At 38.4% G+C, this 15,062-nt stretch overlaps 2 protein-coding genes across 4 annotated transcripts; both read left to right on the top strand.

Moving 5' to 3' along the window:
- Nucleotides 1-928: 928 nt before the first annotated feature.
- On the top strand, nucleotides 929-7,247 carry LOC111446543. 3 transcript variants are annotated; one of them, XM_023085395.1, is made up of 5 exons: nucleotides 929-1,116; nucleotides 1,288-3,794; nucleotides 3,974-5,656; nucleotides 5,796-6,048; nucleotides 6,178-7,247. In XM_023085395.1, exons 2-5 carry the CDS (start codon nucleotides 1,326-1,328, stop codon nucleotides 6,741-6,743), a joined length of 4,971 nt encoding a protein of 1,656 aa, XP_022941163.1. In that variant the 5' UTR covers nucleotides 929-1,116; nucleotides 1,288-1,325; the 3' UTR covers nucleotides 6,744-7,247. The 3 variants fall into 3 exon arrangements, with proteins under 3 accessions (XP_022941163.1, XP_022941164.1, XP_022941162.1); XM_023085396.1 differs by having other exon boundaries at nucleotides 929-1,120; XM_023085394.1 differs by having other exon boundaries at nucleotides 929-3,794.
- Nucleotides 7,248-8,397: 1,150 nt separating this feature from the next.
- LOC111446544 (probable ADP-ribosylation factor GTPase-activating protein AGD14) lies at nucleotides 8,398-14,957 on the top strand. Its single transcript, XM_023085397.1, has 14 exons — nucleotides 8,398-8,536; nucleotides 8,778-8,895; nucleotides 9,757-9,818; nucleotides 9,964-10,051; nucleotides 10,124-10,185; nucleotides 10,263-10,359; nucleotides 10,673-11,098; nucleotides 11,340-11,912; nucleotides 12,022-12,180; nucleotides 12,252-12,359; nucleotides 12,471-12,530; nucleotides 13,119-13,191; nucleotides 13,300-13,345; nucleotides 14,559-14,957. Exons 2-14 carry the CDS (start codon nucleotides 8,797-8,799, stop codon nucleotides 14,692-14,694), a joined length of 1,989 nt encoding a protein of 662 aa, XP_022941165.1. The 5' UTR covers nucleotides 8,398-8,536; nucleotides 8,778-8,796; the 3' UTR covers nucleotides 14,695-14,957.
- Nucleotides 14,958-15,062: the final 105 nt, after the last annotated feature.

The following is a 15,062-nucleotide window of genomic DNA, read 5'->3' as shown; positions in this document are numbered from 1 at the left end:
AAAATATATTTAATGATGATATAGTTTCTAACTATTTTGTTTACCTACTCGAGAATTCACCCATTTTTTACTATTTCTCTCGAACCCCACCCATTAATTTTAGCTAGACTATTAGTAAAAGCGAGCGTAACTCGACGGTTATATATATATATATATATATATATATATATCAAATTAACAAAATATATAAATATTAAAATAAAAAATTTAAAGATAAAAAAAGTGGACGAAAAATAATTTATTCAAGAATTAATTAATTAAGGCAAATTCACCGTCTGTCACTTTGTACTGTTATTTATGAAGTTAAAAACTACCACCACAACCGCCTATAGCGCGTAAGAAACACGCGCTCTCTCGAAGTGCGACCGAATAAAAACTTGTCCACGTTGCAATAGCTCAACGCGAGTATTACATTTAGCGATTGGAATTTCCGGCGCCTCTGAGCTAAAATCTTCGTGGTATTTTCGAAATAATTTTGAAAATCAAGGGCAAACTAGTTTCCCTTAGAGGAAATAGCTTATTTGTTGTTTTTTTTACGTTAAACGGAAAACTTTTGAAAATGGGTTAAACGAAAACTTCACTGAAGTCGTGCCTTCTTTGAACTCACAAATGAATTTGAATCTTGGCCGTCCAAGTTTGAAGGATGTATCTTGGCCGTTGGATGTTCTCCATGATGACCGGCGGAATTGCGAGCTGCATTAAATCATCGAAGGCACGGAAGCAGGATAACGAGATTGCGGCCATAACATTCTAATCCAACGGTCCATATCACGACACATGGCGGATCCAGAACGCTTCACATTTTCAATATATATTATATATATTTTCTTCATATTTATTACCTTTATTTTCTATTTCATTTTTATTAATTTTCGATGTCTAACCCTTCTTCGGGAAATCAAAAAGAAACCCTAGGTCCGTCCGTTTTTCACGGTTAAAATTAAAAAAATTAGGGCAAAAATTCAAAAATTGCCAAAATTGATTGGGGAAATTGTGGAATCTATTAGGGTTTCGAATGAGATAGCCCGGATTCAAGCCCTAATTTACCTGTCGGGTTTATGATCGGCACGGTTCGTAGACCAAGGGATTTTTTTTTTCGCGGTTCAATCAATCGAGGTAGGTATGCGATTTTTCATCGTCTTTTAAATTTGTTCATAAGTTTTGGTTTATCCGAATCCATCGGAGATTACTATGAATGCATGGATAATTGGATGTGATCGCTTTGCGAGTACGTTTGACGATGATTTTCGTTTTGTCAATTTTTTTGGCGTGGTTTCGGTGACACAGATCTGAGAAATGTTTATATGCATGTACAATGATGGAACATGAAAATTGGGGGTTTCTGGATTGGGAGTTTTCGTTTGGGGAAGTCGATGGAAAATAGTTTAGAATACTCACATGGTACTGATACACCAAAGAAATCGAGATCTTTGGATCTCAAGAGTTTATACGAATCAAAAGTGTCTAAAGAGGTGCAGAATGAGAGCTTAAAGAGAAAGGTCCGGGTGGAGAATGGTGATGAGCAGAGGAACGAGAGGAGAAATAGGAAAAAAGTGTCCCTCAGTAATTTCAGTAGTATTTATAGTAGGAGCAGGAAGAGTTTGCATGAAGTTTATGATGATGAACTAGGTTCAAGTGGGCATGATTCAAGAAAGGCCTTGAAGTCAGAGTCAAAGGAGAAGTTAAATAGCAGTAGTGAGTTTAACAAAGTTTCACTTATTTTGAATGATGATGTTATGCAAATTCCAAAGCGTAAGAGAGGTGGATTTGTTAGGAGGAAAAAAATTCTTGGTGGTCAGATTTTGAAACCATCTGGGCAATTGGATGGTAAAGCTGCTATTGTTGATCAGATTGCTAAATCTAGTGCCAAAGATCCAAGTGATCTGGTGGAGTGCTGTAAGACTAATAGAAAGCCAGGGTTTAAAAGTTTAAAGGAGAAAGAGCAAAGTGAGTTGAGCTCAACTCAGCATCCGAAGAGAGGAGATGGGCATGCTGATCCATTAGTTAGAGAAAATCAATCGAGTTCCACTTTGCATTTGAAGGAGGAAGGTGAACATATTGATCATTCGGTTGTAAAACCTGTCAGTCTGTTATTCAAAAAATCACAAAAGAATTTTGGGAGAAGAAAGATTTCTGCATCTGGGAGAAAACGTAATTCAAAAGAGGGTGAGGCATCTATATCACATTCTACTAAGCGACGTGATGGCTGCCTGGAAGATGATGAAGAGAACCTTGAGGAGAATGCTGCTAGAATGTTATCATCAAGATTTGATCCAACTTGTACTGGGTTTTCTTCAAACGTGATGGGTTCTTTGTCACCAGCGAATGGGTTTGTTAGTCATGGTCTTAAGCCTCTAGCAGATTTGGAATCTGCATCAGTTGATTCGGCCGGAAGAGTACTGAGGCCCAGGAAGCAACGAAAAGAAAAGAAAAGCTCACGGAAAAGACGCCATTTTTATGAAATTTTATTAGCAGACTTGGATGCAGTTTGGATATTGAACAGGAGGATCAAAGTCTTTTGGCCTTTGGATCAAATCTGGTACTATGGGCTTGTGAATGACTATGATAAAGAAAGGAAGCTTCATCATGTCAAATATGATGATCGCGATGAAGAATGGATTGATCTTCAAAATGAAAGGTTTAAACTGTTGCTGCTTCCTAGTGAAGTTCCTGGTAGGGAAGACCGTAGGAAGTCGGTGATGGGAAATAATCCTGCTAATGAGAAAAGGGAATCAAGATCCAGGAAGGGGAAAGAAACAAACGCTCCAAAGGATGAATGCAATACTGGTAGCTTTATGGATTCTGAGCCAATCATCTCTTGGTTGGCTCGATCTACTCAACGTAATAAATCATGCCCCTCTCATAGTTCAAAGAGGCAGAAAACCTCCAGCCTATCTTTAAAATCGGGGTCCCAGGCAATTGAAAGGTCTCATTCAGGATTGCCAGGAAGATTAGGAGATATGGATGGGTTAGAGAAGTCTACTTCGGAAATCACCACTTGTTCAAAGACTTGCAAACTTCCTATTGTATATTTTAGGAAAAGGTTCCGCAACATAGGCACTGCAATGTCTCATAAGCATGAGACAAGTTATGCCTCTAGAAGAACACATTCTCTTGCTTCATTTTTTTCTAATGTTGGTGAAATCGATGATGTGGAGGAATCAGATATCTCTCCCAGAAGGTCGGAAGCACTCAGGTTGCTATGGTGTGTTGATGATGATGGGTTATTACAGTTGGATATTCCAGCGATGGAAGTCGGGCAGTTGAGGTTTGAGCTAACCATCCCAGAATATTCATTCTTGAATATGACTTCAAGTGCAGTAACATTTTGGTTATTCCATTTGACAATGCTCATCCAACATGGTGCATTGACGTTAACATGGCCAAAGGTTCAATTAGAGATGTTTTGTGTAGACAATGTGGTTGGGTTGAGATTTCTCCTGTTTGAAGGTTGCTTGATGCAGGCAGTGGCTTTCATTTTCCTGGTCATGAAAATGTTTCGGCAACCCAGCAAACAGGGAAGGTATGCTGATTTTCAAGTTCCCATGACCTCTATCAGGTTCAAATTCTCGTGCCTTCCGGATATCGGAAAGCAGCTTGTGTTTGCTTTCTATAACTTTTCAGAAACAAAAAATTCCAAGTGGCTTCACTTAGACTGCAGGCTGAAGAAGTATTGCTCACTCACCAAGCAACTTCCATTGACTGAATGCACCTACGATAATATCAAAAGGTTTCAAAATTGCACAAGTCAATTCCATACATCTCCATTTTGTGGCGAGTGTTCCTCTATCAAGGTACTTGTTTATTCTACATTGTTTTTTTTTTTACGTTCTTTTATTTTTGGTTATGCTATCAACTATACTGTTGTCCAAGCATGTTACAAGGTTTCTAATATACCTTCGCTTCCTCTGTATTATTCGACGCTAGATGTTTCATCTTGTAGTAACTTCTTCAGTGTTTCTTCTTTAATCAGGGCACACAGAAGATTAGTTGTCTTGGTATCAACCACAAAGGAGATGCAAGCGAGAACAATGGTCATTCTAATTTGTGTTCTAATGAAACCAACAAAAAATTTCCTGCTTTTGCTCTTTCTCGTACTGCTGCACCTTCCTTTATGCTGAGTTTGCATCTCAAGCTGCTTATGGAACAGTGTGTGGCTCATTTAAGTTCGCTACATCAGGATTCAGGCGAGCGTGCAGAAAATTTTGGTAGTTTGACTGTGGACAACGTGTGTATGAATGACTGTGCCAATAGTCTTAGTACCTCGTCAAAGGCATTAGGTAGATGGAACTTGTGTGCTCGGTCAGATTTAGGGACTGGTCTCTCTGACTGTGAGGAGGGAGGTTCCTCCCGGTATAAAAGAAGTCGTCTTGTTGCTGAAACGTGTGCAGGGTCTCAGTATTCGGACAAGGCTAGAAATGATGTAAAGAAGCGGATGCGATCTTCAGGAAATGACAAATCAGAGAAAGCAATGGCTTTACCTAATGTGGCAAGATCTGATAATGGTTCTGATTCATTTTTGAATGACCTCAGTGTTGAGATTCCATCATTTCAGCCTGTGGATGGGGAGTTGCACAATGCTCAGCTATCTATGGATGTAGCATGGAATGTGAATTCTGGCATCATTCACAGCCCTAACCCCACTGCACCACGAAGCACAGGGCATCGAAATAAGAATAACTCATCATCATTTGGATTGGCCTCACACGGATGGTCGGACGGAAAGGATTTTCTGAACGGTTTGGGAAATAGAACTAAGAAACCACGAACTCAGGTTTCTTACATGTTACCTTTTGGAGGTTTAGATTATGGCTCAAAGAACAGAAACTCTCATCCTAAAGCAACTCCTTACAAGCGAATCAGAAGGGCTAGTGAGAAGCGGTCGGATGCAGCTAGAGGTTCCCAAAGAAACTTAGAATTGCTATCATGTGATGCAAATGTGTTGATTACAACTTGTGATAGAGGATGGAGAGAATGTGGGGCAAGAGTGGTATTAGAGGTCTTTGACCATAATGAGTGGAAACTTGCTGTGAAACTTTCAGGAATTACCAAATATTCTTACAAGGCTCATCAATTTTTGCAACCCGGATCTACGAATCGGTATACACATGCTATGATGTGGAAAGGAGGAAAGGATTGGATCTTGGAGTTTCCAGATCGTAGCCAGTGGATGATATTCAAGGAGTTGCATGAGGAGTGTTACAATCGAAACATTAGAGCAGCGTCCGTTAAGAATATTCCAATTCCTGGCGTTCGGTTGATAGAAGAAAATGATGAACATGTAGCAGAAACTGCATTTATGCGAAATCCTTCCAAGTACTTCCGGCAGGTAGAAACAGATGTTGAAATGGCTTTGAATCCAAATCGTGTCTTGTATGACATGGATAGTGATGACGAGCAGTGGATCAAGGAGGTTCAAACTTCTTCAGAAGTTGGCTCTAGTAGCAGCTTGGGAGAGGTGTCGAGTGAGGTGTTCGAGAAAACGATGGATGCTTTTGAGAAGGCTGCATACTCTCAGCAGCGTGACGAGTTCACAGATGACGAGATTGCAGAGGCAGTGAATGAAACTCTGGTGTCGGGTTTAACGAAAGGGATCTTTGAGTATTGGCAGCTGAAAAGGCGACAGAAGGGAATGCCTTTACTTCGACATCTTCAGGTAGCTTTTAGGTCTCTTCACATTCATGCATATTACGAGTTCTCTGCCTTTTCTGCACCTTCCTTGCTCGTGCTGCTGCGTCGATATAAATAAAAAATATACAAAAACAACTATTTACAATAATCGTTTCTTTTTTCAGCCGCCTCTTTGGGAGACCTACCGACAACAACTAAAAGATTGGGAGTCTACAGTCAACAAAAACAACACGAATTCCTGCAACGGATATCACGAGTCGGCATCAATCGAGAAACCGCCCATGTTTGCTTTCTGTTTGAAACCCCGAGGCCTGGAAGTTTCCAATAAAGGCTCTAAGCAACGGTCGCATAGGAAGTTTTCAATGGCTGGTCATAGCAATTCCATCACCTATGATCAGGATGGATTGCATGGTTTTGGTAAATTCTACTGTCCACTTTTACCTGATTCATCTAGTTTTCGTTGTTTATCCCGAGCGATTTTACGACAAACTTCTAACGAACTCTCTTGACTTAGGCTTTACAATTTGAATTGTTTTGTTGTTTCAGTTAGAAGATTGAATGGATCTGCCCTTGGGGATGATAGGATGGTCTATATGGGCCATAACTATGAGTTCTTGGAAGATTCTCCTTTGATTCACACATCATCGAGCTTATTTTCGCCACGACTCGAAGGAGGTGGCATTTTGAGTAACGATGGGTTCGAGAGGAATGTTCTACCGAAACTTCACAAGACCAAGTCCAGAAAATATGGGGCTTCTCCATATGAACCTATGATGGCATCTTCTTTCAATCAGAGAATGGTTGGAAAGAGAGATGGGTTAAATAGGTGGAACAATGGCTATTCCGAGTGGTCAAGCCCGCTACGTTATCGGTTCGATGGATCACAAAGGCAAATTCTCGAACAGTTGGAAGGTTCCGACCTCGACGAGTACAGGTTCCGTGATGTATCTGGTGCTGCTCAGGAAGCACGCAACGTCGCCAAGTTCAAGAGAGAAAAGGCCAGACGATTACTAATCAGAGCAGACCTCGCAATTCATAAGGCAGTGGTTGCTATCATGACTGCTGAAGCAATGAAAGCTGCCTCCGAGGACGACCCTAACGGCGATGGATAGAAAAGTGAAGAAAACCCGAATCCCGACTACCCCCCCGTCTCCCATTGCTCAAGCTCACCAATATATCCACCCACATGGCAAGCGGATTAGGTTCGACAACTTCGTTAGCAATGGGTACTGCCCTTCCCCCTCGATATTGTGCAGATTCAACAATATCGAACGTTTGGCATGACAAACTCGAGCGATCAGTGACGAGAATTCGTTGCTACAGCCTCACCGTCCGACAAGGAAGGCTTTGTGTAAAGCCAGCATGATCGTTAGTGATCAGATTTTGGGGGTATGACATTATTTGTACAGCTTTTAACCCTCAGCTTCTAAAGTGTTCCATCCATGAAATGAGAATCTTAGATTAAAGAATACATCATGTGTTCAATGCCATTGCATATTTCTGTGTATATAGAAACTCTACTGTTTATGCCACAATTTTTGAGGTCTACACAAACAATTGTTGATTGTAAATTATTGATCATATCTTGAATTGCAACTTGGTTTATAGTTATGTAATATATTGATTTTTTTTTCTTAAGTAATTATTTAGTTTTTCGTCGTTTTATTTTTTGAAATTTATCATTATTTGGTGATAGTCAACGTTTTTTTAGTATAAAGTCAAATTGAAGCGTTTTCTTTATCTCTAAATTTGACATTTACTCATTTGCTCGAGTTTATCAAACTCTCAAATAAGTCAACATTATCTGTTCTGAAGTCAAATCAAAATGTTTTTTTTATCTCTAAACCCGACATTTACTCCTTTGCTCGAGTTTGCCAAACTCTCAAACAAGTCAACACTATTTGTTCTAAAGTCAAATCAAAACGTCTTCTTTACCTCTAAACCTTATATTTACTTCTTTACTCGAGTTTATCAAATTCACAAATAATTCAACATTATCGTTTCTAAAGTCAAATCAAAATGTCCTTTTTATCTCTAAACCCGACATTTACTCATCTGCTCGAGTTTATCAAACTCTCAAATAAGTCAACATTATTTGTTTTTAAAGTTAAATCAAAATGTTTTTTTTTAATCTCTTAACTCGACATTTACTCCTTCATTCAAGTTTATCAAACTGTTAAATAAGTAACATTATCTGTTCTAAAGTCAAATCAAAATGTTTTTTTTTAATCTCTTAACTCGACGTTTACTCCTTCGTTCAAGTTTATCAAACTCTTAAATAAGTAAAATTATCTGTTCTAAAGTCAAATCAAATTGTCTTTTTTATCTCTAAACTCGACATTTACCCATCTGCTCGAGTTTATTAAACTCTCAAACAAGTCAACACTATCTGTTCTAAAGTCAAATCAAAACGTTTTTTTTATCTCTTAACTCGACATTTACTCCTTCGTTCAAGTTTATGAATCTCTTAAATAAGTCAACATTATCTATTCTGAAGTCAAATCAAGATGTCTTCTTTATCTCTAAACCAGACATTTACTTTTTTTTTTTGAGTTCTGCATAATTTTGAAAATGATGGTATACTTTTGTAAATATTTTATTGGGAGAGGATAATTATGTAATTAGACCTAAGTTACAATTGTTTATGGGCCCAAAAATTTATTAACCAACCGTTTATAACGGCCTTTCCCTCCTCTCCCTCCGCTTCGCTTTCCCGCCATTGAAGCTCCAACCTACTTTCTCGTATACATGTCTAAACCTAATCCCTCCAATCCTTGTCCCTACTATTCTTTGCGATTCGGCTTGTTTCTCTGTTCTTATTCTCTTTCGCAATTGCGACGTTCGTCAAGGTTCCTTTTGCGCGCATCCTCATGCCATTTCGTTCTTAAGTTGCATCGTCGATCAGGTACGTTTTCCCCAAATCGCATTTCTGTACGAGGCATTAATCGAGGAGAGAAGTGAAATTTTGTATAATGAACCGTTCGAGTCTGTTTGGATGATGTTTTGTTCTGATTGTTACAGCAATCTAGAATTTGATTTTCTCTTATTTAGAAAGATTGTTTTTCCTGTACTCAAATCGATTTAATTGCTCTTAAATACATGCTTTGTTGGAAGTGACGTTTTTCCTTTTCGGTTTTTTGATGAAGAATATTTGAAGTTTGAAGTATGGCAAGTCGCGTCAAGGAAGAAGAGAAGATTGAAAGGAGCATACGTAATCTTTTGAAACTTCCTGAGAATCGAAGATGTATTAACTGCAATAGTCTGGTATGAGAATTCCTTACCCGTTTTGCTGTTCGCTAGAGGAACCAGAAATTAGGAGATTAATAAAATATAACCTGTACTTTTTATCACTCGAGTCTATTGGGATATTGGGGCTTTGATATGTCGTGTATGTTGAGGTTTGTTGGGAGGGAGTCCCACATTCGCTAATTTAGGGAATGATCATGAGTTTCATCTCTTTTGGTATGAGGCTTTTTGGAGAAACCAAAAGTAAAGTCACGAGAGCTTATACTTAAAGTGGACAATATTATATCATTGTAGAGATTCGTAGTTTCTAACATATTATTAGAGTCATGCCCTTAATTTAGCTATGTTAATATAATTCTCAAGTGTCGAATAAGAAATTGCTAGTCTCAAAGGTGTTGTCAAAAGTGACTCATGTGTTGAACAAAGGGGGTACTTTGTTCGAGAGTTCCAGAGAAAGGAGTCGAGCCTCAATTAAGGAGGGACTGTTCGAGGGCTACATAGACCTCAGGGGAAGTTCTATGGCGTACTTTATTCGAGGGGAGGATTGTTGAGGATTGTTGAGGATTGTTGGGAGGATTCATTATCATGGATTTATAAGTAAGGAATACATCTCCATTGGTATGAGACTTTTGGGAAAATCAAAAGCAAAGTCACGAGAGCTTATGCTCAAAGTGGACACTATTATATTATATTATTGTGGAGATTCGTGGTTCTAACCTTATCTAACGTCATGAACCATTAATTCCTAACATGAGTTGGTTCCTGATAATAAATTGATACAGACATTTGATAACATTCATATACCTTCCTTCTGTCCATTGTTATAAATTTTATCTATACCATTTATAGTTCTTGACATTTACATGCATCCTTCAACAGGGACCGCAATACGTATGTACAACATTCTTGACATTTGTCTGTACAAATTGTAGTGGAGTACAGTAAGTATTGAAATGATTGTTTAATTATCTGCATATACGGAAATTCTCAGCATCTTAATTGAACTTGAAAAATTATTTTTGGAAATTAGATCAATAGAGATATTTTGCAATTGCTTATCTTGGTTCAATTTCATGATTTTTCCAGTCGTGAATTTACTCACCGAGTAAAGTCAGTGTCAATGGCAAAATTCAAGCCAGAAGAGGTGACTGCTCTTCAAGCAGCGGGAAATGAGGTCAGATGCAGTTCCTTTGAGGTTCACATGTTCTTTCTCATCCATTGCTAACTTTAAACTGTCATTACATAGAGAGCGCGGCAAATATATTTGAAAGCTTGGGATCCCCAGCGACATTCTTATCCAGAAAACAGGTTATTAAACTTACTATATATTTGGACCTGCAGTAATTGGCACAGAATTTCCTCTAAATTTCTATGATTTCAAGCAGTAATCTCCATCGGCTCCGGGAGTTCATCAAGCATGTCTATGTTGATAGGAAATACTCGGGTGAGAGGGCTGTTGATGAGATCCCGAGGTTGAAACTTGTAAGCTCTTCCAATGTGTATACTCATTTTCAACTTTCATTTAGCTTGTTGCTGCGCTCTGCATTCATGAATTTGAAATGCTTTTCTTCGATCGAGCTCATTGATAAAGAGATTGTTTTCAAGTGTATGCAGTCCTCTTGTTTATTTCATACTTTCATCTTGACATTTTACTTTTGAGGAAAGTTCCCTTCGCAATTAGTATTTTTTAGCTAAACCAACGCGTCATATGCTGGAAACTCCGATTAAAATCGGTTATACATGTTGACAGAATGTTTCATATAATACAGACTAATGAATGTTTCATATAATACAGACTAATGACTCATCCCAAGAAAGGAGAAAGGTTCCTTCATATTATGGTGGATTACAGCCCCAGCAAGATGAAATTCCAAGATCTAGTTCAAAGAGGGAACTCAGGAGTCCAATTTATTACTATGATGAGAGAAGCAGTCCTCGGTATTCAAAAGAAAACTCCAGATATGGAGGCTATAGGAGAAGCCTCACACGCATTGAGGTTGTAGATGACAGGATCAGAGATGACAGAATTGGAAATCGCAAGCTCTCAAATGAAGATTCCAAGCCAACTATCCAGTTAAGTCGCAGTCAAGAAAATTTAGAGAAGTCTTCTCCTGAAGTGTCATGTGATAATAAAGTTACGACGGCCAAAAATGAACCTACCCCAAAAGTTGAGGAGGACGTTAGAACCAATAAAGGGGTGGACGCTGGTGGCTCTGATCAGGTTTGTAGCTGATAAAATGCTGGTTACTTGAGTGTTCTTGTTCTGATAAAATGCCTGGATACTTGAGTGTTCTTGTTCATTCTGCTTAAGGGTATTATTAGTTCTTGATATCATTTTTTGCAGTGATATTGTATATTATTGTTCTATATCTTTCTATGCAGAAACTCACCTGTTAGTGTTAGCTTACACTTAAAGTTTTCAAACTTACTTCTTCCTTTATGTTACATTGTCCTGCTACCAGAATGTTGTTCGTGCTAATCCCGTGGAAACTAAACGAGACAATGCAGCGAACTTAATTGATCTTAGTATCAGTTCTGGGCCTTCTGATGTTCCTGTCGTATCACGGACCCAATCGATGCCTTCATCTAATAATGAAAACTTGAAAGTCTTTGAGCCATCTTCAACGACGAAGGCACCAAAATCCACCAGTGCAAATACTTTGGAAGCTTTGATTCTTGAATTATCACTACCATCAACTGGAGCTGATAATAACCCAACTGATGGACCTGGAAATGCTCATGCTCCAGCAACCGTTTCTGGAAGTACTCTTACATCAGAGCTCACTGTGGGGCAGACAGCACTACCAATCAGCATTGATTCTTCTGTAGCTGGGTCTAATGAAAATTTACCATTGCAAACTTCTAATGCAAGTCCTCCGCAACTCACAACCAGTAAGGGTGTTGATATTGCACTAAAAGTTAGTAATGGACAACAGCTTCCAAGCACGCAGCAACAACAGACTTCTGATCGTTCTTCTGCAGATACTGGTTTGATTTCACAGATAACGACTCCAGTTGTTGTTCCAAATTTTGAAGTGAGTGACCTGATGTGAGTTTCCAATCTGATGAAATTAAGCTCAATTCTGCCTTAAATTTTCTCAACGTATTGCTTCTTTTGCGGCTGCACACGTCTATTTTCTGTAGGGGACTTCTTCATCGAAACCAAATGCACAAGGACATTCAAGCGTTTCAGGTGAAAAGATAGATGCGGATTCAAAACCTGCTCAGGGTACCATCAATAGAGTTGGATCCGAACCTCCATCTTCGGAAAAGAGTTCTGGGGGAAGAAAGGAACTTCCTCTGGTAAGGAGTTAAAATTTTATTCATTCATTACTTGTGCTTTTCTTTAATGAAATGCATACTTTTGTTTGCAGGACCTTTTTACTGCAAACTCCATTCAAGTTCCCACCTCACATCTAGGTTGGCCGACTGCAACTCAACGTGTCATGGGTCAGAACTTGCAGTATTATCCTCCCTCAGGGGTATGTATATATACATCAAGACATAGTGATAGTGTTGTGTTGTGTTTCTTTCTTCTTTTATTCATTTAAAAAATATATTATAGGAAGTGAATCTATCATCTTTGTTTGCAGACTGCAAGACCAACAAACCCATTTGATCTTGATGATGAAAGGAGTAGATTTTACCCACAAGTATGAACACTAATCAGGCATTTAATGATTTTTCTCTTTCCCTTTGTTTCGTCCACTAGTAACCATTTTGCATATTTGTTCTTTTCTTAATCCTCCATTCCTTCAACTCGTATCAGACAAATTTAGCAAATATTTCTCATTAAGACGAAAATTTAGTTATAGATTGGAAAAGCAAGAATTTATCCATTTGTATCTGTGTCTAACATTCATGTGCAAATCTTAGGGTCCATTATATAAATATTGAACCCGAAATGGATGCAGTTTTTCATTCTTGCCATTTAGCCATGAAAGAAAATAAATTAAAATTAATAGTACAGTGATCGCAAAACAAAAAAAACTTTTTCTTGAATGATGGTATGATATTGTCTACTTTTAGCATAAACTCTCGTAACTTTGTTTTTGGGTTTCTCCAAAAGCCTCATACGAATTGAGATGTATTCCTTATAAACCTATGATTATTTTCTAAATTAGCTAACGTGGAACTCCCTTCCAACAATTTTCAACGTGGCCTTTCCATAGCCTACATACTTAGGTTAGGTAATTTGTTATTTAAACTTTGATGCTATTTCCTCCTTGCCATCTTTGCAGAGAACTACTAGCATGCCCGCTCGTCCTGGCTTAACTCAGAGTTATAGCTACCAACCCGAAGCTCAGTATTCAGGTAAGATCATTCATAGTTCTCTTCACAATCGCCATCTCCTTCAGCTGCTGTACTTTCAGTCACCTTCAAAGCTTTGAGAGGGCTCATTTTCTTTTAAACAAATCTCAGGTACATTCGTGGGGCAACGGGTTTATGAGAGCACTCCGTCTATGAGGTAAATTCTGTTTATGTGAAAAATTCCACTAGAATTACTTTTCTTCTGCCCTGCTTCAGTTCAGCCATGCTCCCAATATTTGCCTGCTGCTAGGGAACATCTCTCTGTTTGGAATTTCTCTTTAGCCTAAGTCATAAAATAGAATTTTAATGTGACATATCCTAAGTCAACTTGTCTACCACATCATGTTGACTTAGCTTATCTAATAGATGTCAGAGACTCGCACCAACACTCTACTTAATAACAATATTATTGACAAGAGCCGATTAAAAAACATTGCATCAATGTTTAATTACATTCTAACTTTTGATCATATTTTTGTTTTAAATTAATATGGAGTCCCACCTTGACTAATTTAGAGAATGATCATAGATTTATTAGTAGGGAATACATGTCTATTGGTATGAGGCTTTTTGGGGAAGCCCAAAGCAAAGTCATGAGAGCTTATGCTCAAAGTGGACAATATCATACTATCATGGAGATTTGTGATTCCTAACCGTCGTACCTATTAATTAGTTCTAGTTACTTGTCACATATCCCCTTAATCTTTTATTGAGAACATGATTATAAATGGAAGTTGTGATGTCCCACATTGGTTGGGGAGGAGAACAAAACATCATTTATAAGGGTGTGGAAACCTTCCCTTAGTAAACACGTTTGAAAGCCTTGAGGGGAAGCTCAAAAGGGAAAGTCCAAAGAGGATAATATCTGCTAGCGGTGGATCTAGGTCGTTACAAAATGGTATCAGAACCAGACACGGACGATATGCCATCCTTCTCGCTATTCCCCGAAGAGGAGTAGACACGAGGCGGTGTGCCAGTAAAGACGCTGGGCCCCGAAGGGGGGTGAATTTGGTGGCGGTCCCACATTGATTGGAAGAAGGAAAGAGTGCCAGAGAGTACGCTGGCCCCAAAGGAGGAGTGGATTGTGATGTCCCGCGTTAGTTGGGGAGGAGAACAAAACCTCATTTATAAGGGTGTGGAAACCTTCCCCTAGTAAACGCGATTTAAAGTATTGAGATATCTGCTAGCGGTGGATCATACTTCCTATCATTTTTATATGCTTGTATGGTTACGAAGGGAAGTAGTATTCAAAATTTTCTATATCAACATGGTAGTAGAAATTTTTTTACCTTTATCTAAAAAACATACATTTTATTAACATGATGTTAAGGTAAGTGAAACTAAAAAAACAATTATTCACGTTAATGCAGACCACAGGGAGTGAATAACTATGGAGGAGCCTCCTCAGCAAGTCCATTCGGCTCCTCCAACACACCTCAGCAGCCGAGTAGCAGATATCCAGCACCTAACACAAATCCAAATGCTCGTAATAATCCCTTTGGATAGACGACTTCACAAAGCTTCTGTACGTCTAAATATCAGGTCACCTCCTTCCTATCTCTTCAAAGTGAGTCTGAAAGTTCGGAGTTCATGTACAGATTCCCTCAGATCATATAGAAACTAACCATATGACGCTGATTTTATAAGTTGGTTTAGACCTGATTTATTTTATTTGAGATTATTAATTTTTAAGCGTTAATTCGCATGTTGTTGTAGATTATATATGTCTTCACTTTCTTATGGAAGTTTGTAACCTTGAACATGGTTGCAAAATCCTAAATTGTGATTATGATCAATGTAAATAAAGTTTGTTTCTTGATATGTAAATGACTGTGAAATTTGTTTGTTTATGCACGTCGAAGGAAGGACGAACT

Source organism: Cucurbita moschata, unplaced genomic scaffold, assembly GCF_002738365.1.
Source record: "Cucurbita moschata cultivar Rifu unplaced genomic scaffold, Cmos_1.0 Cmo_Scf00008, whole genome shotgun sequence".
NCBI lineage: Eukaryota > Viridiplantae > Streptophyta > Magnoliopsida > Cucurbitales > Cucurbitaceae > Cucurbita > Cucurbita moschata.
This window is presented reverse-complemented; position numbering and strand designations above follow the sequence as displayed.

Excerpts from the sequence above, each read along its gene's own strand:
- LOC111446543 (XM_023085395.1), top strand. The coding sequence starts at position 1,326 with ATGAAAATTGGGGGTTTCTGGATTGGGAGTTTTCGTTTGGGGAAGTCG. Across the intron at positions 3,795-3,973 it reads GCGAGTGTTCCTCTATCAAG|GGCACACAGAAGATTAGTTG; the intron begins GTACTTGTTTAT and ends TTCTTTAATCAG. Across the intron at positions 6,049-6,177 it reads GGATGGATTGCATGGTTTTG|TTAGAAGATTGAATGGATCT; the intron begins GTAAATTCTACT and ends TTGTTGTTTCAG.
- LOC111446544 (XM_023085397.1), top strand. The coding sequence starts at position 8,797 with ATGGCAAGTCGCGTCAAGGAAGAAGAGAAGATTGAAAGGAGCATACGT. Across the intron at positions 9,819-9,963 it reads ACAAATTGTAGTGGAGTACA|TCGTGAATTTACTCACCGAG; the intron begins GTAAGTATTGAA and ends TGATTTTTCCAG. Across the intron at positions 11,913-12,021 it reads TTGTTGTTCCAAATTTTGAA|GGGACTTCTTCATCGAAACC; the intron begins GTGAGTGACCTG and ends TATTTTCTGTAG.